At 42.8% G+C, this 22,916-nt stretch overlaps 1 protein-coding gene across 2 annotated transcripts; it reads left to right on the plus strand.

Annotated features, from left to right (window-relative positions):
* The first annotated feature begins 4,005 nt into the window (after positions 1-4,005).
* LOC136949555 (SH2 domain-containing adapter protein F-like) lies at positions 4,006-13,578 on the plus strand. Of its 2 annotated transcripts, none has more exons than XM_067243886.1 (8): positions 4,006-4,036; positions 5,160-5,400; positions 5,491-5,592; positions 5,895-6,057; positions 9,532-9,780; positions 9,888-10,053; positions 10,164-10,283; positions 11,895-13,578. In XM_067243886.1, the coding sequence occupies exons 2-8, from the start codon at positions 5,164-5,166 to the stop codon at positions 12,079-12,081; spliced, it is 1,224 nt and encodes a 407-aa protein (XP_067099987.1). In that variant the 5' UTR covers positions 4,006-4,036; positions 5,160-5,163; the 3' UTR covers positions 12,082-13,578. The 2 variants fall into 2 exon arrangements, with proteins under 2 accessions (XP_067099987.1, XP_067099986.1); XM_067243885.1 differs by lacking the exon at positions 4,006-4,036 and adding an exon at positions 4,420-4,658.
* The last annotated feature ends 9,338 nt before the right edge of the window (positions 13,579-22,916 follow it).

Below are 22,916 nucleotides of genomic sequence, written 5' to 3' on the forward strand. Positions count from 1 at the left end.
GAGGATCCAGACAGTGGAGTTGTAGTCCCAGACATCGACTGCCCATCAGACCAGGCCGCCATTGCGGAGCTGCGCATGGCTGTAGAATCTACTGCACATTCAGTCAGTTTTGGCAGGGACATTTACCTAATGTGTGTCAGGCATGCATCAGATCTTGCTGGTAGAGTATAGTATCTTTGACATGGCAATCTGATAATTGAATGAATCCTGACAATGAAAAATATTCTGAGTGTTTAATTTGTGAATAAAACCTTGTACAAAAACGAAACGTTGAATGAAATGGTACATTTGTCTAGACCTTCCTAATATATATATTGCAAATTGAACAAGCCTGGTGTATTCCTGGCCTTAGACGAGACCAAAACCTGTGTCACAGGTTGATATGCAGGACTCCAGTGACAAGCTGAACATGGCATAATTGTCATAGTTTCCAGGCAAATTCAGGGACTGGAAACAAGTGGAAGATCGAGGGTGCGAGCCATGGACCACCTCCATGTGGAGATCCTCTGTTGGGACCTCCCATCCTGTCCAAAACCGAAGCAGGGCCCTCAAAGACCTTTGTGACGCTGAGTAAGAAATCTAAATTCAATACATATTACAGGAAGCTTCCTGCCTTTTACTTTTGCCTGGTTGATGTGCAACTTTGAATGCTTAAAACCTCACAACTAAAAAAGAATATCTTTATGTGCTACACCTTTAAGCAAGCATAATAGGCAGATGTAACAAAAACCTGTCTCAATGAATTGGCGGAGGTATCCTGCTACAGTGCATCTAATTTCCAGAGATTAGGGCTCATCCTCCTCCTCCTCCATTGGTTTCTCCACAGGCCAGATAATGCGATCAAGGATCGTCTGATGTAAAAAAAAAAAAAAAAAAGCATGTTGAACCATTCCAAATGTTAGTCACTTTCATTGTACTCATCTGCACATGATTACACTAAAAGGTGCTAAGAGGAAAATGACTAAATAGGTGCAAGTCCATTGTGACTTCTGATTTAAACAAATGTATATTCAAAATCATTATAGATTCAATACCAACAAAGTATATTACCAACATTTTTAAATGACTTACTGACACACAACAACCTTATTTTACCTCAGGGCTGATGGCCACATCGGCCAAGCGGGGAAACATCAATCTGGCTGTTGCTCTTTTGGTGGATAGCAAAGGCCACACTCCATTCTGTTTGATGCCTTTTCTTAACTGTACTATCTGTTGTGCAGTTCTACCAAGGACCTAAAAAACAGTAAAACATAGGTAACATGATCATAAAAGTTAAGGCAAGACAAATATCAATGTGAGACGCTAGTGTGGTCTGGTGACCATCCTCAAGTCTAGTACAGTAGGAACTAACTTCTGTGAAGAACTTGATATTAAATTGACAGCTCTGTGTCTTAAGATGTGTAATGTTTTTTGGATAGAAAGATAAATTCTGCCTCTGTTTAAATCTGACTGGATATGTAGAGTACCGCATGTTGTAGAAGGCGGTGGAACAGCCAGTGGCGGGTCTCCTCTGTGAGGAACTGTCTCCCTATCTCCCAGCTCTCCGCCAACTGCTTTACAGCGCTCTGTTCTTCCTCGCTTAGATCTGCTTGACCCTCCAGCTTCAAACAACCAAAGTCACTTAATTAAAGCTCAATGTGTAGTTTAAATGTGCTCTTTATGCATAGGATGAATACACCACCATAACATTATGACCATTGTCATGTGACGTGAATAACACTGATAATTTCATTGTCATAGACCCTGTCAGTGGGTGAGATATATTGGTCCGATCCAACAGACGGAATCTTATCGTTTAAAAAATTAAGTTAACTTAAGTTAAATTAAGTTAATTAATTAAAGTTAACCTGGACCATAAAATAACAAAACAATGTTTGTTATTACTGTTATACATACAGATGCAATAATCTTCCGCATGTCCATATCAAGAACATCATCCAGGGTGATGGTAGTAGCTTCTGGCTTGTCTCCCAAGAGCACGCACACCACGGCTGGACATAGTCCGGCCAGCACAGGGCCTCCATGAAGGAAGGAATGTCCCAGAATCCTCCCAGTCATGAGGAAGAGGTCACTATCCAGAAGAAGTTGAGAAGCACAGGGCACTAAGTGGTCCTGCTGTCCTTCAAAAAGTATGGTTACATCTCCGTTACCTGAGTAAAAAAGTAATGGAGATACGGGAGATAAAAACAGCATTAAGCACTTATCATAAAAGAACTTGCCAGATGACAAAAACTTTGATTATTGGGCCACATACCATAGTTCACATGGAAGCCAGTTTGGAGAGTCTGAACAGTTAGGTTTAGGACATGACGGTTCACACCTTCACCAATGGCAGCATCCCCTGTGAGTTAGGTAGATTAAGATTGAAATAAATATATAGATATAAGTGAGGGTCATAATGTTGTATTTAAATCAATCTATATTACATGATGTCTGGTTCTGGCCAAATGCTAGCCCCCTCAGATCCTTTTCATGATAAAGTAAATATCTTTTCACTTAAATAATACTGTTAAAGCTATGAAAATGTATGGTTTAAAGAGAGCTATTGTTGACATATGAAAAGTTGACCCATCAAATTCAATGAAAGTGTTAGTATGATGCTTACCGGCTGCAATGTATGGAGGACTAAAAGTGGAGTACATAGTATGGAGGTCACTATCTTGGTCGGAAAGTGCGGAAATAACTCCAAACTTCAAGAAGTTCCTCTGATTTACTCGCTACATGCTCTGGGTCAGCAGGTCCTGCTTCCACGTCGTCAGCTAAGTCTAAAATGTCTCTCACCAACTCCCTAGAAAGTTCATGAAGATCCTCCATCGTCTCTATCCAGGCACTCTACTTCAGACCAACGCAATGGATCAGACTAGATTCGCGCTAGCCCCACCCACTGACTTTGATGGGCGAGTTTGACAGATAACACAATTAATGAAGCACTGCAACACAACTCTTTGTGAAATGTAGCATGAAATGTAGCATGAAATACTTAAATAGTGAAATAATTATATATGTATTTTACATTAAATGAATTGGTATTTTAATTAATTCATGACACATTTAATAACACATTTATGTATTTAATGTCTATTTTAATTAATTAATGACACACTTAAGTAATTATTTAATGGTGTATTTATTTATTTAATGGTGTATTTATTTAATTCATTGTGGCACTTTTAGTCCTCCATAGCAATGTTGGTGTATTCGCCATGCTAAACTAAACTTGAGCTGGACACACTGATCTCAAATGTTGGCTGGGAAAGTTAAGCGCAAAAAAATTAAAAAGATATGGATCTTTCACTCTAGAGTGTATTATTTACTGCCAGCTTTCATTTCGAATGAAAACCACTAACTATATTGAGTGATTTCGCGGCAGTTCCCTGGGTTTGGGTTAAGGCCGCAATATGGTTCTGCGTACGGACGGATACGGACGGTTAGACTGCGTTTATGGTTCTCCGTAGGCTGTGGGTGCTGAAAACAATTCACCGCCAGAAGAGTAGGTGGCGCAACGGTAAATTGTCGTGGAGTGTTTATTTACCTAGGTTATCGAGAAGTCGGAGCAAATTGACAAATTAGCCGTTTCATCAATAAAAGAAGCACATTTTCAGCAACTGCACTGCCCATTTATCGTCACATTTTAATTCAGATGCTGATTTACATGTACTGTTTAGCTGAAATATGAATTGTGAAAACTTACAGCAATGGCGGTCAAAGGATTCTATTCCGTCTTGTTGGTCACGTCAACCCCGCATCCGCCCCTGACGCAAGCGGTTCTTAATACGGACCAATCACAGCCAAGGGGTATCCGTAAAATGACGGACGGACGGATAGTCAGGAAAATCAGGAGGTGCACCTAGAGCTCTACAGGGGCTCGGAGAGGGCACGGAGAGGGAGTTCCTAGTCGGAGAGGGCGTTCCCTGTGTCCGTCTCCGTAAAAACGGAGAAGTATAAATCGGCCTTTACCCGCGAGTGGGCGTGGTTTCAGCGAAATCAGCGGACACGCCCCCAGCGGTTGAGATCTGATGAAACTGCGAATTTGGTGAAGATCTTTAAGTTATTTTAGTTACTTTTTTTAAACGATTTTTTTATAATTCAAATTTGGCTGGGTGGTTAGGAACACATTTTTCTGTGGTGGGACAAACTCAGAACACATTTTATTGTCACTTGCAAGGACTTTAAGCCGAGGAGTGAGGGATGGGGGCTAGAGTTACACTAGATTGCAAAACTTTATGTCTGAAATGGTCTTCCTTTCTTGCACTGCCTCTCCGGCACTTAGTGCTGTTAGCCATATGAAGCTCGATTATAAACTTTAGTCAGATATTTTACTGTACTTGGGGGCACACCTAAGGGGACGGATCATAGTACGGACGGGGCCATTTTTTTCTTTCATTAGAGCTAGGCTACATTGTGCAATAAACTAGCTAGTGCTACAACTAGCCAGCAGTGCAACCTAGCTACTGTAGCCAGTTATCTGAGCGACACTGTTATGCCTCCATTGTTGTCTTGCAGACGATATCGAAATTCAATAATTAGATCGCCTTAACTTTTAAAGGTTGACACATCAAAAAAAAAGAAACTAATTGCGGGCTGACATGATTTGAAGATTTTAAAAGTGACGACTCGTGGTGTGCAGTTAGAGTTAGCACAACATTGTAGCTAACGTAAGTATTGCTATATACTTTTCTTACCGGCTAGGTAGCTACATTTCGAAACGCATGGTATCCATTATCTAGTGAAGTTTAACGTGTAAGATATTGTTATTGACATAGTGACTTTGGAAATTACTCTTTTGTTTGCTTGCTCGAGACTAGCTTTATTGTCTAGGGAATAACTTGCTCGACTAGTCAGTAACCCCCTCTGTTCGGCTAGCTTGCGTCCAGCTACGAAACGAATAGATAATAGTTGCCTACTTATGGGCAAGGTCCTTGCCACTAATTAAGGCGGTGTGCCAATGCTTTAATTAACGTCTATCTTAACGCCTTTTCCAAGTTTAGTCGAAGTTTATGTAATATAACCTGAAAGATGCCATATGTATATGATATTTTACCCCACAACTGAATGCACACTTGATTTAAAGTAGTTAGGCTGGTCAACAGGGTTCACAAAATAAAATTATTGGTAGTAGTTAATAACTTTCATTTCACCCATGGTTCTCTCTGCAGACCCATGGCCAAGTGGCTGAAGGACTACCTAAACTTTGGCAGCAGGCGTGACCCCCCTCTGCCCCCCAGGCCAGACTACACGGAAAGTGAGATCCAGCGGGCCTACAGAGCCCAGAAAGACCTAGACTTCGAAGACCCTTACCAGACCTCTGAGAAGGAGCCCCTTAATGGCACCTGCAGTGGGACATTGAGCCTGCCGGCTTTCCCAGCATTTGGTTCCATCTTGTCCAACGGCGTGGCGGTAATGAACGTGAAGTGACACGATTGTTACATTGCAGTGTCAGTTTTCAAAGTGGCTTGATTCAACGCAATTCCTTGATTGTGTTTCAAGGTGAAGGTGGTGTCACCCAAACATAGACTCATCAAAGTGGACTCCCAGGAGTTTGGGCGCTGTAAAATCCCCCTGAGTACTGTGACCATCGAGGTTGAACCGGTATGTAATGTTGGAGGAAGTAGGAGGAACTTCTAGGTTATTACTTTCTGAATTCTCAACCCACGTTCTCTCCCTCAAGTTCTACTTCTGTCCAAAGTAGTTACGACCAAAGCTTACATATGTGTAATACAGTAGACATGCTTTGTGCCACCTACACTTAAAAGTGCACGGACATAATGTTCTCAGTACATTTACAGTTTCATTCATTTCAGTTACAGTGTTGTAGAGGTAATTTATTTTCATTGTTGTATGTCTATCTTGGGCCTCATAGTATTTTCTCTCTACCAACCTTCCCCTTGCAGGTCATCCCTTCTGCCCCTGTGGTAGGAGACTCAGACACAGACTACTCTAACCCGTTCGACGCCCGTCCTGACCCGAGGGTGAGAGGAGACTGGGAGCCCAGACCCACACCAGCAGACTGCAGCAGCTACATGGAGCCTTTTGAAGCGCAGAGGGTCATCACAGGTCAGTTAGCCTAGCCGTACGTCCTTATTCCACATCTTCTGCTTCTTTACCTTCCATTTCATTGTTAAATGTTACAGTACAGGTAATTCTCAATGGTACAACACAGCTTCCACAAAACTGCTAAATTATGTAACGGTCAAAAGCTGACTTGACTCGCCAACTGTAAGTCAATGTGGGTGGGGCTCTGTACTCTGATAGGATAGATACTGTTCTGTGACACTACAGGGTGCACGTGAACATTGGAAATGTGTCTGATGCAGGGCTCAACATAAAAATAAATTGGCACAGTGGGTTTGAAACTTACTGGCCCCAAGACAATTTTTACTGGCCCCCCCTCCAAAAGTTGTAATTTATCATTGTTACAACAAAACCAAAGACTTATAAGTTGTGTTATTTTGTTAACATGTTTAACCATTTATTAAACGCATCCTGGATATAAAAAGAACAACAATGAAATCACATTTCTAGTGATAAAAAAAGAAGAAGCTAATAGTTAGCAAAACAATTGACTTTTAACCTCAAACATGACGTGCTCTCTTCCCTGCTGACAGCCATCTCTGCCCAACTCTGTCTGGCAGAAACTGAAACCTCTGGTCCCTCAACGCTAATATATAAAAGCTTCCATAGCTTTTCATCAGTATGATACTAAGTACCCAAGTCGACACCATTCTTCTGCTGCAGTTCAATAGCCTGGGGTAACGAGGCGAACGGCTGGCCCTTTTTAATTACGTGATATGCCGTTGTTATAAGTCGTGCAATAACACGATGGGAATCTACATTTAAATTCCTGACCAGCTTGGTCAACGGCCTGGAAGATGGATTGTCAACCATCCGCTTAGCTGTCACGCAAAACAGGTGCTGTCTGCTATCGTGGCTGGTCAGGGATTGTTTTCGAAAATTGTCAGTGCCTGTGTAAAAAGATCTACTTTTGTCCGCTGTAGACGGGAACATACGACAGACGACACAGTGCATCTTCGTTCCATAAAAAAAAGTTGCTTCCGTTTGAGCTCGTAGCTCTACTTTGCTGCCATCTTCACTTTATTGTCTCGCGCCAGTCTTGCGCCAGTTGTTAAAAAATGGATCGAGTTAGAGAATTACAATTTCACAACCACTCGTCACTCATTACTCAACTCTTGATTTGCCAACTGTGCGCCCCACGAGCTGCAAAGTTATTTATGCATTTAGCAGATAGCAAAACATATGAAGGATGTTAACTTTTACAATGCAATTTTTTTTTTCAATCAATAATTTGCAGTGGCCCGATCGGGCCAGTGAGTTGCTAGTTTAACTGTCCTGACGTTACTTTTTACTGGCCCCGGGCCATCGTTATTGTCGAGCCCTGTGATGGTTTCAAACAAAGGTTTGACCATGCTCTTACCCATCTAATTAAGTAACATTTCTCAACAAAGAAACCTCGATTACATCGATTACAAAAATACTGTTAGACAATTACTAAAGAAGTGTTACTGGCCTACACCCATCATACCTGTCAACATTTGGGTACCCAGGGCTTAAATTTGCAACCATTTTTGTCCCAAAATTATACCTGTGCGACCTCAAAATATATTCTGGAGCATTTGTGCGAGTGCAAATAATTGTTAGATTAGACCTGTTTCAATTTCTTTACAAAATGCTTGCTACTGTACAGTAGGCCCAGGGGCGCCGTATAGGGGGGAAAGTTAAGATGATTCTAAGGGCCCCTGACAGACAGGGGCCCCAAAAAATAGGTAAAAATCAATATGAAATTACATTATATTACATATCATATAAACCATCATCATTGAGTATAGAGGGTTTCCCACAGAAAATGTGTTAGTTAAGGTGGTAGGGTGGGGTTTGCCATCAGACCGGCATGGGTAAACTGTATACTTAGTGCACTTATCACTGACGGTGTTTAGTCAGTCACTTAACAGATGAGTCAGCAGCACCCCACTCTCATCATAACTGTACCCCTCCCTGTCCCATTGAAGAAGGTGACCAACATTGTGTTAACGACATGCCATTTAGCATCATTCCAGGGAGTCTGTGGGTTTTCTCTGTGTTTCTTGCTCTTTTTACCATAACAAAAAATAATGTAATAATTTTCTCACATAATGATCATTATGAAATAATAACAAATAAACTACTGTCTGTACTGGATGATGGACAGTTGGAAACTGTGAGTAGCCTACCTCAGCCTGCATGTAAGTTACAGACAATATTAAAATAATCCAGTTTGATACGTTCATTTAGATTGAATTATGGCAGTTAAATGACATCTATCGATACAGACTTTATTATTCCCATCATGAAGGGCAACTTATTTGAGAAGCTTGCACACATACACATCAAAAATCTATTGGATCTAATGTATGTAATCAAGTGGTGGTGATACAGAACTGTACGTAATTTGGGTCAATGTTCTGTAGTGTTAGTGTCATTTATTGGTATATGGCATATTTTTATATATACTGTATATATCACAGTATATATGTATATATCACATGCATTGTGTACATCCTACAGAGCCAGGGCCCTCTCAGGTAGAGCTAGAAGGAGGAACAATTGTGGAAGCACAGAAAGAAGGGAAAGAAAGTTACAGGGATGAGAGATGCATGGTGGAAGAAGACAGAAGTCATAAAAAGGATGTTGACCCAGGTTTGTGGCCAGCAGATTTGACTGACAGGGACAAGGTGGCTTTTGTGAGGGCACTGGCCAGCAGAGATGATTATGATGATGTACACATGCAGACTTGCATGTACAAATCAACAGCAGTAAATATTGTGCTAGTACTAGTATTGAACTACAAGAAGCAAGACAGTTGCAAGCCTTATTAGAGTTATGTTAAGCTTTTGATTGGACAGTTAGGTCCTAGATTTGTGGTGACAACAGCTGCGCAGAGGTAGCCTGGTCCTACCAGACTCGTACATTTCATTTGTACAGAGAGTCTGGGATCGCTCCATTGACAATCGTTAACTTCCTTGAAGGCGGATACTCTGTTGAAGTTTAAAGCTATTGGATCTGCCCAGAGCCACTCTGGATCTGCCATAACCAATCCCTAGCGTTCGCCTTAGCCAACTCTTTCACCAATAACAGAGCTAGTGGAAAATCAAACTTTTCCCGAACCCTGTGGGGAGGAGGGCCACAACATCATGGCCACCAACAAAACTCAGCAAGGATTGTTTTTGCTCCGGCTTTAACTTCTGGATATTCGGCAGTGTTGCCACAACGGACCGAATTGCTTTGCTCGCATATTTCGCCTCCGCAATTATTTCATGGTGCTGGCGGCACCCTGAGTACGCCTATGTATGTTCTCCCATTTCTACCAGTGATGCTTGATTCAACTTGCGTCTACTACTTGCGCGAATTTCAACAGCTCAACTGGGTTGTAGGTTGCCAGGTTGAGATCACAAATGGGTTGACATTTTAATGATGTGTCTATTGATTTCTGTGTTTGTGGTATGCTGTGTGTGTGTGTACTATATTTATCTATAGACCTCCAGCATGGCCCTATGAGCACCATACCCATGGTAGGGAATGGGGATCAGCTGTATGACAACCCCTATGAGGAAAGGACCTGCTACTACCACCGGGGAGCACCACTGCCCCAGCAAGGGTCCGAGGGGCGGCTAGCCCCTGGTGACGAACGGGAAAGCAGGCTGCCTCAGGATGATGAAAGGCCTGCAGATGAGTATGACCTGCCATGGGAGTGGAAGAAGGACAACATCTCTAAAGCCCTTGCAGGTAGGGTTGGAGACGTAAACGTAAGTCAGAGATATTTTAGTGTGTGAGTTGGGTCACTGTTATTCACAGTATTATCACTCACTCTCTTCATCTCTCTTTCTCTCCAGTGCAGTTTGAAGGGGCTGACCGATTGCGAGGCCAGCCAGAGCAGGCTTGGCACTCCAGGACTAGCCCCACTGACACAGCGGGCACCTCCAGCCTTCGTAAACTAGGAGATTCCCTCCCTATCCTGGGAGAGAGAGTGGACCCGTCCTTGTCCCTGGAAAGACAAGTGTATGTACTTATGCATCTTGCCTCTGACCTATCCAGACAGACACAGGTCATTGTGATTTACTACAGGAGCGAAGGGTTAGGTGTCACTTGTGTGTTGTCCTTGTGTCCAGGTGGTACCATGGGGCTGTGAGTCGTTCAGAAGCAGAGATGCTGCTCACACTGTGTAAGGAGAGCTCCTACCTCGTCAGGAACAGCCAGACTTGCCGCAGCGACTACTCTCTCTCCCTCAGGTAGGACCCCTAACTGACTGAAGCTGTTCGATTAGACCCCCTCCTGCTACACTCTCTGAAATGTTATCTGATGTCAGTGTATCTTCCGTTAGTTTAGACAGTGTCGATCTTCCATCTTTGCAAGAGGACTATTTCCGACCTTATTTTCATTCTACCCACCCGCTCTCTCCTTTTCAACCTCAACACCCTGACCACCTCAAATAGTTTTTATGTGTATTCCAGCCTTGAGGGTACATAAATGATAATTTGGACAAGCTGCTGTTTTTAAGTGTGCTTGTCTGTGTTGTTGAGTATGTCAACAAACCTACAGATTTCTGAATGGCCCATTATTCAATTGATCAATGCTATAAAAATGCTAACTTCTAATATGACACATGGCAAATTCTGTGAGATCACAAAGAGGCAAACCTCTTTGAACACAATGGTGTCTTTCTGACATTGGAGTGCATGAGTAGACTATCTTTATGATATTGTAGCGCCCCACTAAGGCCCTGTGTCCACATAGTGCTTTTATCAGAGTGCCAGTGTCTTTTTTCAGTGGTTCCCAATGAGGTACTTAGAGCACCCAGTGTGTGTCCGTTTTAGTTGAACATTTCTTAACTTTTCAGAAAGTTGCTGGTGTCGTTGCTGGCGTGCCTTTGCAGTAAATCAATCATATCAGATGGATGGAGCTAGCCAGAAAACCTAGTTAGCAAACCTAGCTACATAGCGGTAACCTAGGTAGACTGCTTTTTAAATATATTTTTTCTTGCTTTTTGAAATATAAGGACACATTGAAGGAACTACCCTTCCAAATTCGAATGAAAAAATAACACGACAAGTATGTTAAATTAGGCTTTGAAATCGTGAAAAAAATCAGCAGTCTTCTCTGCCTGAGACTGGGGGGGCATGTCGTCTGAAGGAGCTGAAGCTCCGCCCCTCGCTGGAAGGCCCCAGCTCTCTCAAGTACCTACGACCCAGATAATGGACGCTACGTCAAGCCGAACAAAACCGTATAGCATTAGAAATTATTTGTTCAATGACTGAAACATACAGATGCATATAAATGAAATGTTCCCCTGAGCTGTAACAGTAAAAATGGACACCAGAGACAGCAAGCTCTCCAACTAGGCTACTTCTAACACATTAGCTACCATTTCACCAAAATACCATCATTCTACACCGATTAGCCTATCAATTTAGCGGTTTGCACTAACTCCTAGCAGAGATACCTCTGGAAAAGTTATCTAGTATAATTATAACAAGCACACAGAACAGAGTGATGAACTGCTGGCGGCGGTGGATTGTCCAGGTGCGACCGGAGGAACGGTCGCAGTTTTAGCGCTTTGCACATGCTTTCAGGAACTCATTTTACACGTATATAATTTACTGAGAAGCAAATCATGGATTTGACTTTACAGGATCTTACTCACTTGTGAGTTGTTGAAATGTTGTCAAGATATTGTTGTCATAGAAACAAAACTCCTCAGCCCAAAAAAGAAGCAGGCAACCCTTTTTGATAAAATGCTGGGATTAGGTGCTCCCCAGGGCCCCGCCACCACTCTTTCGCCAGAAAAAAAGATCTATGTGGACACAGGCGCTAAGTTCTTTTATTTTTCTATTTCCTTACAGGAGCTGTAAGGGCTTCATGCATATGAAGTTCACTCAGTCTGCAGATGGCCGTTTTGTCCTTGGAGAGAATAGCCCACCATTCTCTACAATACCAGAGGTCATTCACTACTACACCACCCACAAACTGCCCATCAGAGGTGCAGAGCACCTGTCTCTGCTCTACCCTGTCATAGTTCAAACCCTCTGACACAGGCACACATACACACACTGTCACTGCTACTAAATAACACAATGGCTCTCATTTATGAAACAACGTACGACAGAAAACAGGTAGTTCGGTCATTCCATCCAGGCAAAGCTCTGTATTTATCGATTTGGATGTGAGAGAAGGCTACGCAAACCTCACGTCAAGTTTCAACTCCTGCATGCAAGTTTTCAGCATGGATTTGTGGTGCAGCATAGTAATCTGGCTGAGTTGGAGGATTATTTGACCAAATATTCTGACTGGCATCTAAGCATATACAGCCATCACTCAGACTTTTTTGCCATAACCTACATATTTGTATTTAGTAAAGGCCTGCGTCACCTATATGTCATGTATCCCTAACATTAATAGGAATTTACTCATTTGTTTGCAATTAACTGGGTTTATAGTGGCCTATCTTAACAAAGTAGGCTCTCTCTAAATGAAAAATCAATCGTACACAAATTACGGGGTTAAGATCAATTTATCTTTCATTTTGAGATGGCTTACTGTGTTAGGCAGGGATCTTTTTACTGATAATGATTGGTTCAATGGACTTCAGAAGAGTTTCCATTTTGAAGTCTGAGAAATTTCTCTTCATGGATGTATTCTAGATCTCCATATCGTAAACCCTGGAGGTGAGGCCTCTAAACCGAAAGAATAAAGGGGTGTGATATTTCAATTAAGATTGTTTTCAGCCGCCACAATGCTCCTATCATTCTTATGTACGGCGAGATACGAACGTCTCATGAGTCATGTGAACCCTGCCGTGGGATGATTTATGTTCACAAATCTACGCTGGTTTCTACATTAGAATTACATGAGGGCCAATGAATCCCTGACGTTTGCCCTTGCTGTCCTGTCAGACACTCTATGCCAGTCTGTTTGAGAACAGCCCACCTCGATCAATCCCAACCGTATCTATCCATGTTTATGGACTAACATTGTTACTTGTTGTCGTATGTTTTTATTTCAATGGACACTAAGGATAATGGACACTCCATAAGCTCCAGCACTCATTGCCACAAAACTAGCAACACTAACCCAAGATCATATGTAAATCAGTTCGGATGTGACTGATTTACCTGATGGTATTATTGTATACTGTTGTTTGGAAACAGCGCCCCACCCCATGTTATCCTGTTTACTTGTTGTCCATTGACTTCTTCCTTACCCCACAGTGGAGGCCTGTGAATGTCTGTGCCATAAATACATTGTGAAGTCTTCTCTACCAAGGAAGTCACAGAGTGTACTAAATTTCAAAGCCACATCGAAAAGGTACCATGTTCAGCAGGAGAGCTTTCTTACAGGGCAGCCCAGTGAGCAGTGAGACGTATTGCAGTGTTCTAGAAAAGCCCATTTCTTTGCTTTAAACTCATAATGATATATGAAAAAGCAGAGGTAGATTATTTACTGTGCTGTTTCTATAAAATGCTGTTTTTGTAATATGCAAATAAAATGTGATTTTTTGTTTTGTTTAATAAAACCATCTGTGTTTTAATTCCATATTGCTCAGACCTCAGTTGCCTTATTAGTACCCAAGGGCAAATTTGTTGCACAGATACAGCTATCCAATAGTGTTCCACGGGAGGATTGTTAAACTAAACTATGCGACGCACCAAATATTTATTGGAAAATATATTGTTGGAAAACTACGATTCTTGTGATTCTATTGATGTAATTCCATTTCTAGATTGAGTCACAACAGCAGGTAAAATCAATGTTTTTGTCTGGTTTGGTTGGTTTTGTTGTAACAATGATAAATTACAACTTTTGGAGGGGGGCCAGTAAAAATGGTCTTGGGGGCCAGTAAGTTTCAAACCAAAATGTTAACGTTGAGCCCTGCTACTGTAGAAGGGAAAAACTTATGGTGACGTTTAAGTCATATAGGTTAGGTTCATTCTACATTTACATTTAGTCATTTAGCAGACGCCCGTATCCAGAGCGACTTACAGTTAGTACAGGGAAATGCTACACTAATACTTTTTTTGTATTTTGAATTGTACATGAGCAGCAACAAATAAAGCATATGTTTTTAAATCTATGCAATCTTCATCAATAATAAGTAGGCATTTTTATATAAAATATCAAGAAATATCAGTTGTGAAAATTACAGTAATAAACTGACCCATCTGCAACCGATGCAAGCAAGCACACCCTACAATTTCCCTAGAAATTGTACCCTCTCTAGTTATTATTCTAGTTCCATGGGAGTAAATGGCAGCCCCTAGACTTGGGGCAGCCTTGGTCGTTAGGTGCGCTCTGTTTTGTCTTGTTTTGTCTATTAATTCAGTTTTCTGCCAAGATTTCCGGGGTTCTCTAACAAGAGAAGTTCTTCTAAACATCAGGACTAAAACTCCTGTGGATTTATTTCCCACTTTTCTGCTTCCAGCGGCAGATTTAGTGGGAATTCTAGCCAGTGCCGCGCTAGGCTTTGCTCATGCAGTGAAACGCCGAAGAAGGGGAAAGCGAGTGGGAGCGCTAGTTCGGCTACGCAGACGTGGAATCCGAACAGTGCTTCCAAGTTTTTTCCTCTCCAACATACGTTCACTGTGCAATAAAATGGACGAACTTCAGCTCCTGATGGTGAAAAAAGAGACTTTCTTTCATCTTTGGTTTTGTCCTTTACGGAGACATGGCTGTGCGATTTGATCCCGGACACCGCCTTACATCTGGCAGGCTTTCAACTCTTTGAGAGCTGACCAGGACACTGCACTCTCCGGCAAAACTAAAGGTGGTGGTATTTGTTTCTACATCTACAGGGGCTGGTGTGTAGATGTGACAGTGATTCTGCAACACTGTTCTCCGGATATGGAATCATTTTTTATAATCTGTAAACCTTTTTACTCGCCACGTGAATTCGCTTCGCTCATTTTGGTCGGAGTTTACAGGTTAAAGAGGCCCAACGCATGCTCGCCGACCGGATTTTAAGTGTGGAGCAAGCAAATCCGGATTCTCTTGTTATCGTACTCGGCGACTTTAACAAAGGTAATCTCAGCCACAAACTCCCTAAATACAGACAATTCATCAAATACCCAACCAGAGAAGGGAACACTGGATCACTGCTACACTACAGTCAGTAGAGCCTACCACGCCGTCCCTCGTGCAGTTTAGGCAGAAGTCCATAAGTGGTGACATTTGACAACCTCAAACAGCATGAGTCTGCCACTGGGCCTAATGAAAAGGCTCTTCTCTTGATTTTCAATGCAGCTAGGGGAGGTGTTATGGAAAAATACTAGTGGCACTGTGTAGATTTGAATAGTCAAGAGATGGCGGTTTCAATTTAATTTATTTAGCTTGTACATTAGCATAAGATTTAACAAAGTACTTTGTGATCAGTCTAACGAAGGAGGTGCTAGCCACAGATCGTTCGCAAGAGTGATGAAGAACAACCCTAAAACCCTGCCTTATATAAACTTTAGATCAAATGGTTCTTCTGATGGTCAATCCATCAATGTAGCAAACTCTGTGATTGGTCAGCACTGCTCAGTGACAGTTTGACTCCATACCAAGTGTCCCACAGTTCTTTGATGTGGCATCTCTCCCCAAACCAGTAGATAAAGCCACAGGAGTTCACCAGTCAAATGGTCAACTGTCCTTTTGTGTGGACATCTTCAAACAAGTATTTAATTAACCCCACCCATGCAACAGGAAGGGTCAGAGCAGCTTGATCAGTTCATCTATCTTAAACTGCTCCCTCAGATCACAATAACAATACAATTGAATCCACATTGTCTCCAGACCAGCTGTCTCAACCTCCCCAGGTGTCATAAACTGCAAATGGAATCTCTACCAAATGGAGTTGATTCAACATTCATTGCATCAAGATTCTTAACCAACTTTAAACTTCTCTTAAAACACTGTATTGTAAATTTCCACCACAGAGGTTCTAGGCTCTAGGGTGCCAAGCTGGGGCCAGTTGTACTGTTAGAAAGGCCAGTTACATTAAACATTATTGTTGTCATATAGTTTTCTTCCCAACATTGCCGTCACTAACAGGCAAAAGCAGTGGTGCCCAAAAATGTTTCATAGGAGTGGAGAAAAAGAGAAGCATAACAGTGCAACACCCTCCCACTATTATTAACTCTAATTCACTCTCCTGACTCTCATCTAGTATATTGTATATCTGTAACTGCTATAGTATGGGCCTAGAGAGAGAGAGAGAAATACCACCTTGGATTGTCAAATACCAAATCTGGATATGAATAAGTAGCCTATGGTTGTCAAAATGTTGTGTACGGCCAAACCAGCACGGCAACGCCCAATCTCGTCCGATCTCAGAAGCTAAGCAGGGTTGGGGCTGTTTAGTAATGGGATGGGAGACCGCCTGGGAATGGCTTATCTCCCCTCAAAGTCCCTATTGCTCATCCTGGGATCACATTTACATTTATTCATTTAGCAGATGCTTTTATCCAAAGCGACTTCCAAGAGAGAGCTTTACAAAGTGCATAGGTCACTGACAACAACAAGATAGCCCCAAAAAACATTGCGGGGAGCCAAAACATGAAGCACATATTGTGAACAACCAAAATAAGTGCCAAAGGGAAGAACCACAAGATTATGTAGTTAAACAAGTTACAATTAAACAACATGAATCGCTATAAGTGCAAGTGTACAAGTAAAAATATTTCAACAATTTTAATCAGTTACCACTAACCAACAAGAGCAGCAAGGCTCTAAGCAAGAGTCATTGTGATCCTTGAGGAAACTAACATGGGGTCCAGCAAACCATTCCTAAGTACCGTTGTACTCCCGGAACAAGTGCGTCTTGAGCCTTTTCTTGAAGGTGGGGAGACAGTCAGTGTCTCTGATGGATGTGGGGAGTTGGTTCCACCACTGGGGGGCCAGACAGGAAAAGAGCTTGTGTTGGGACCAGCGCTCTTGAGCGGTGGGACCACCAGGCGTTTTTTTGAAGAAGAACATAGGTGGCGGGTGGGGGTGTAAGGCTGCAGGAGAGACTTGTTGTAGTAGGGTGCAGTCCCGTTCACTGCTCGGAAGGTCAGTACCAGGGTCTTGAATCTGATGCGGGCCGTGATGGGTAGCCAGTGGAGGGAGATGAGGAGCGGGGTAACATGGGAGTGTCTGGGTAGATTGTAGACCAGGCGGGCCGCCGCGTTCTGAATCCTCTGGGAGGGCGGGTTGCACATGCTGGGAGACCGGCGAGCAGTAAGTTGCAGTAGTCCAACTTGGAGAAGACACAAGTTTAATGATCACAATCATTAAAATTCCTGGGTATCTCGGGATGGTGCTTTATTAGATATTCTAGTTTATATATTCTAGTTATTAGATATGAATACAAATATGAAAACTCTCCCAAATCCTTTTAATTAATGAAAAACAACCAAGAGCAATCTTATTTGTCAGACTTTGAACAGGTTGGATTTACTAAGAAACAACAGCCCCTGCACCAAAGAATGATATTTCTTAATGAACAATGCAAGGAAAGTACCACAAAATATGCTATTAGAATTAAGGTAATCATGAGGAGCTGAACAAGATGCAGAGGGTTCGGGTCCTGAGGCACGTGGAGATGCCAGCTACCTTTCAGGCAGCCCCCCTTGGTCAGAACTTGGAACCCCTGGCTATCTTGGTTCAGGTTAACATTTAAAACATGCAGTATTGCAAGCATTGCTAGAAACTTTGATATATAAACTTTGGTATAAACATATAAAGCATTTATAAAGATATAAAATATAAAACAGCTGGTCCACACACTACACTTCTCAAAATCAAATCAAAATTTATTTGTATAGCCCTTTTTACACGCAAGCATGTCACAGAGGGCTTCACATACACCCATAGAACTGCCCCTCAACCAACCTAAATCCTCAAGGATACACGGAAAAACTCCAGGAAAATTCACTGGAGGAGAAAAAATTGAAGAAACCTTGGGAGGAGCAATTCAGTAAGGGATCCCCTCCTCCAGAGACGGTTGGTGAAAAAGAGGAGCAGAACACAGGCTTAACATAGTTTAGTCAAGACACTCACGTGATTGATTTAACCATTTATTCATACACATGACAAATGGTTTAACATTGGCGGAATGGATGTACATGGGGAAGCGCTCCCTGCCTTCACTGCAGCATGCATGACATGAGGCAGGGAGCAACAAGTTAAATCCCCAAAACACCGACACTCCGCCAGTCTATACTATGTGTAGAGCGGAGCGTTGCTCCTCCTGAGCCTCAGGAGGACCACATGACATCCCACTGTTACTGGCAACAAAACAAGATGTTTTCTGGATGCCCAGGTCATGCCATCATTACGATGACTACGGCTATGTGTGAGACAAATGTGTCAGCGGTGCATCCGCTGTTCGGCTTCCTGAGCGCCTGCTCGGCTTCTTCTTGAGCGCCTGCTCGGCTTCCAGAGCGCCTGCTCGGCTTCTGTCAGAAATATTAATCTATCAAGTATTGCACAGTCAGTCGGTGAACAAGTTTAAGAAAGCTTTATTGCTTGCGGCCGGCCCACAAGGAGACAAAAACATCATACGCCATTGTGCTACAAAGTTTGTCTGCTAGCATGTTGTGCTAGCTACCTATTTAAGCAGCCCCGCTCTTTACAGTCATTGGTTAACCCTCGTGCTGCCTTCGGGTCACATGACCCAAAGGTTCATAACGAACCATCGTTGTGTTTACCCAATTTTACCCAATACAAAAACAAATAAAAATAATTTTCTTTTAACCTTCGCAATGTGGGGGGTGTGGGGGTGTCTGAGACAGCCCAACGGTTAAAAGAAAATGATTCACTTTGTTTTTGTATGCGGTAAAGTTGTCGCAATACGACGGTGGGTCACAATGACTGATGGGTCAGAACGACCCGAAGACAACACAAGGGTTACGACAAAGGCATGCAAATGTCCCATGGCTCTTTTTCATTGGCTCCCTTGCATAGACCTGGAGCGCGTGTGTGCGTACATGTTTACGTGTGTGCGTGTTTACGACATCAACCCTGATTGAAACACAACAACAAGATCTCCGGTCCTAGGGTCGTAAACTCCTTCACATAGGTGTCAACAAATGGTCACCAGATCTTGCGTCTCCACCTATAGTCCTTGTCACAAAGTATCTCCTTGAAACAACCAAACCAACCCCCTTCTTCTAAGTCCTCAGCCCCAAGATAAGGGTCCTGTATGTTTACCCAGAGTTCAGATTTGGGGTTAAGCCTCTCTTTGCACCCAAGGAATACTGAACACAGAATCATTCTTATACAGGATAAATGTGTTACATCTTCAATTTTTCCAACACTTCCCGAGCGCCCGCTCGGCTTCCCGAGCGCCCGCTCGGCTTCGAGGCCTGCTCGGCTTGAGCACCTGCTCGGCTTCTTCTTGAGCGCTTGCTCGGCTTCTTCTTGAGCGACTGCTCGGCTTCTTCTTGAGCGTCTGCTCGGCTTCTTCTTGAGCGCCTGCTCGGCTTCTTCTTGTGCGCCTGCTCGGCTCCTTCTCGAGTGCCTGCTCGGTTTCCTGAGCGCCTGCTCGGCTTCTTCTTGAGCGACTGCTCGGCTTCTTCTTGAGCGCCTGCTCGGCTTCTTCTTGAGCGCCTGCTCGGCTTCTTCTTGAGCGACTGCTCGGCTTCTTCTTGAGCGCCTGCTCGGCTTCTTCTTGTGCGCCTGCTCGGCTCCTTCTCGAGTGCCTGCTCGGTTTCCTGAGCGCCTGCTCAGCTTCTTGAGCGCCTGCTCAGCTTGGAGGCCTGCTCAGCTTGGAGGCTGTGGTGGAAATTTGGAATACAGTTATAATGTGTGTTTTATATATGAGGAATGTGTTTTAAGGGAAGTCTAAAAGTCGGTTAAGAAGCTTGATACAGTGAAAGTTGATTCAACTCATTCGGTAGAGATGCCACCTGTAGTTTTATAACACCTAACTAGGAGACGTGAAGTCTAGGGACGGGAAGTCTGGGTGACCTGGGAGAGTTCTTGTCACCTGGGGAATGTTGAATCTCCGGACTTACTGTTAGCTATGGTAGAAGCGAACGGAGGAACTGTGCTTGTTCAAAGGCCATGGACTTTGTCTGAGATCAAAGAAGCAATGGTTCATTTGCCGCTGCCCGGAGAAGTGGGCGGCAATAGAATGCTGAATTGGTAACTTTCTGTAGAGACTTTAAACCAACTACTCACGAGTTGAGACGTCTTTTAATGACAAAGATTGGGCCACAGTTTTCTCGGATTAATGCTGGATGGCCGGTTGATGACTTGAAACTTTCGAATCCAAATTGGGACCATAATGACAATAATGCGTACCGGTTAGCAATAACTGGTGTGTGCGATCGAGTTCGTGATGCTTTTCCTTTGAGATTGGACATGACGAAAATCAATGGATGTAGACAGAAAGATGGAGAACTTTGTCATGAGTATCTGGTACGTTTAACAGAGCTGCACAATGCTCACTCAGGAATAGAGGTACCAGCTGATATTAATCAACCTCAGGTTACTGTGTGGGAGGCCCATTTGAGAAACTGTTTCCTGAATGGAATGGATGCAGAAATCTCCGAGAAAGTTAAGGACATTTGTGTCACATGGGACAGTGCGAAGCTGAACGTGATTGTGGCTCATGCTAATCACGCAGAAAAAAAACGCTTGAGAGATGCGAGAAAGGCGAAAATGGATAAACGAGATCAGGACTCGCAAATGGCTACTATCACCATGTTCCAGAATCAGAGCCAGAACCAGAACCAAATAAGAGGACGTGGTCGTGGTGGTCGAGGAGGCCGTGACAGAGGGGACCAGAGAGGTCAAGCACCAATTTGCTAGGAATGGACGGCCAATGGACGGTTGGGATGCCTGCTTTATCTGTGGACAGATGGGACATTGGAGACGAGATTGTAGAGAGTCTTTGGAGGCTGGGAATTGACTAGGTGTGGGCCGCCGAGAGGAGAGTGAGTTGCGGACTGAGACAGACGGAGAACTTCAAACTGGTGACGTAACAGATCCCGATTTACACACACAAATTGTATAAACACTATCAGACGAATTGAAGAAAGTGAGGTTCCGTTAGAGGGAACTTATGTTAAATACTCTTCAGAACCTTTTAGATGTTTGCTGGTTATAACATTGTTGGTACAAGGACAAAGGATTGAATTTTTAGCATGCGTGTCAGTTCAACGGATGTCGATTGTTATGATGTGAAGGACCTACATGTGGTAGCTTGTACCACTGAGGGCAGAGATGATGTTTTTGAAGAAAAATGGTTTAGACAAGATCATTTGAATGAAAAATTGACGTTGAAAAATATGTTTTGGTCAGAGAACAGATGTGCTGTTTCTGTTTCTTTGTCAAATATTAGAACAAACTTGTCATACTCTCGTTTTGGAAAAGATATCCAGACAAGTTTCCCATATTGCGAGGTTGATTCGTTTCCTCATGTCGCTCTTGTCAAAGACAGACATGATGCATGGTCAGATTTGGGTTTATGGGTTGTGAGGGACAGCAATTTTGGCAACAAACACAGGATTCTTGCGTGACGTACAACCAGGGATGGAAATTAGCACCCGCCACCAGCCAAATGCGGGTGATTTTGTGTTGTGGCGGGTAAACTCATTTCACCTACCGGCCACCGTGGCGGGTAAATAAAATTATTACACGGCTGTTCTTAATGCTGTAGAATGCCCCATTCACTTGAATGGGGCTTCCCAATGTTCTGCAGTCAATTATTTTTCGATAACAGACCGTTGCTATGTATAACTGACCGCTGTCAAGAGAAGTGGCCTTTTTGCCTCGGATTCACGTCTTTCGTAGCACTCCGTAAGTAGTCCGGTAACTTTTCCACTCCAGCGTACTCCGTTGCTTAGCGACGTCAGCTGATTTGAAGCCTAAAGAATGTTCAAAGTCTATGAAGTTCAACGTCTTTGGCGAACTATTTCTCTGCTGATCAACACTACGAATGGTAACATATAAATTGTAATAAGACACACTGTGTTAAGTTTTTTTTTTGGCAAATAGCCGTGTAATAAGCGGATAATGTATAGAACGCCGTCATTATAGGGAAAAAAGCCCCTTCAGAGCGAAGCTGTTCGCCCTGTCGTGGAAGAAGAACGCTCAGGAAAGCACCTCTGAAACTTCAGAATCTGATTCTGATGAGCAGGAGTAAACTGTACTGGGATTGGGGAGGATGGGTGGAGGAATGTTAGTTTGTTGTTTAATCTGCCCTACTCATTTAATGAAATGTAAATCAGTTCGTGGTTTGTGTATGTATAAAAGAGAAAGTGTCAGTGTTTCATTGAGACTGAGATTAAATAAACTGCGTAAGTATTGTAGATCTTGTAGTATTAATTTTCACATGCAGTTACACATTGTCGGTTAAAAACAAGAAAGTGGCTGGTAAAAACATTGAGTGGCTGGTAGATTTTGAAATCCACCAGCCACAGTGGCCGGTGGACAAAAAATTTAATTTCCATCCCTGCCTACAACCCAGTGTTAAATGTTTACAAAAACGTTTTTTGTTCAGTGGTACAGACAGTGAAGTCTGTTTTGTTAGAAGAGAAAACACTTCAGTTTGCGCATGTTGAACCACAATGTGATGTTACTTTGATACCTGCTTTACGGGATATACCAAAAACGCTCTGGGCTCAGGGTAAATATGATGTGGGTTTAATTAACCTTTTCATAATCCTGTTAAATTTGCCTGAAAACGCCTAAACAGCATACCCAAAGTAAATTGGAAGCTGTTCTTGAACCATTTGGAGTACATGCATGTAAATGATCTCTTTTGAAAGCTGACACTCTGAAGTTATGTCCCCTGTTGTCAGGACCCCTGTCAGTCCTACTAGTGTTGAGTAATAGAAGCTTGAACACAAGGAAAGTGAAAATTTCTATTTCCGCCTAGATTTTGTTTTGAAAACAGAGGC

This window comes from Osmerus mordax, chromosome 9 (assembly GCF_038355195.1).
Source record: "Osmerus mordax isolate fOsmMor3 chromosome 9, fOsmMor3.pri, whole genome shotgun sequence".
NCBI classification, from domain to species: domain Eukaryota; kingdom Metazoa; phylum Chordata; class Actinopteri; order Osmeriformes; family Osmeridae; genus Osmerus; species Osmerus mordax.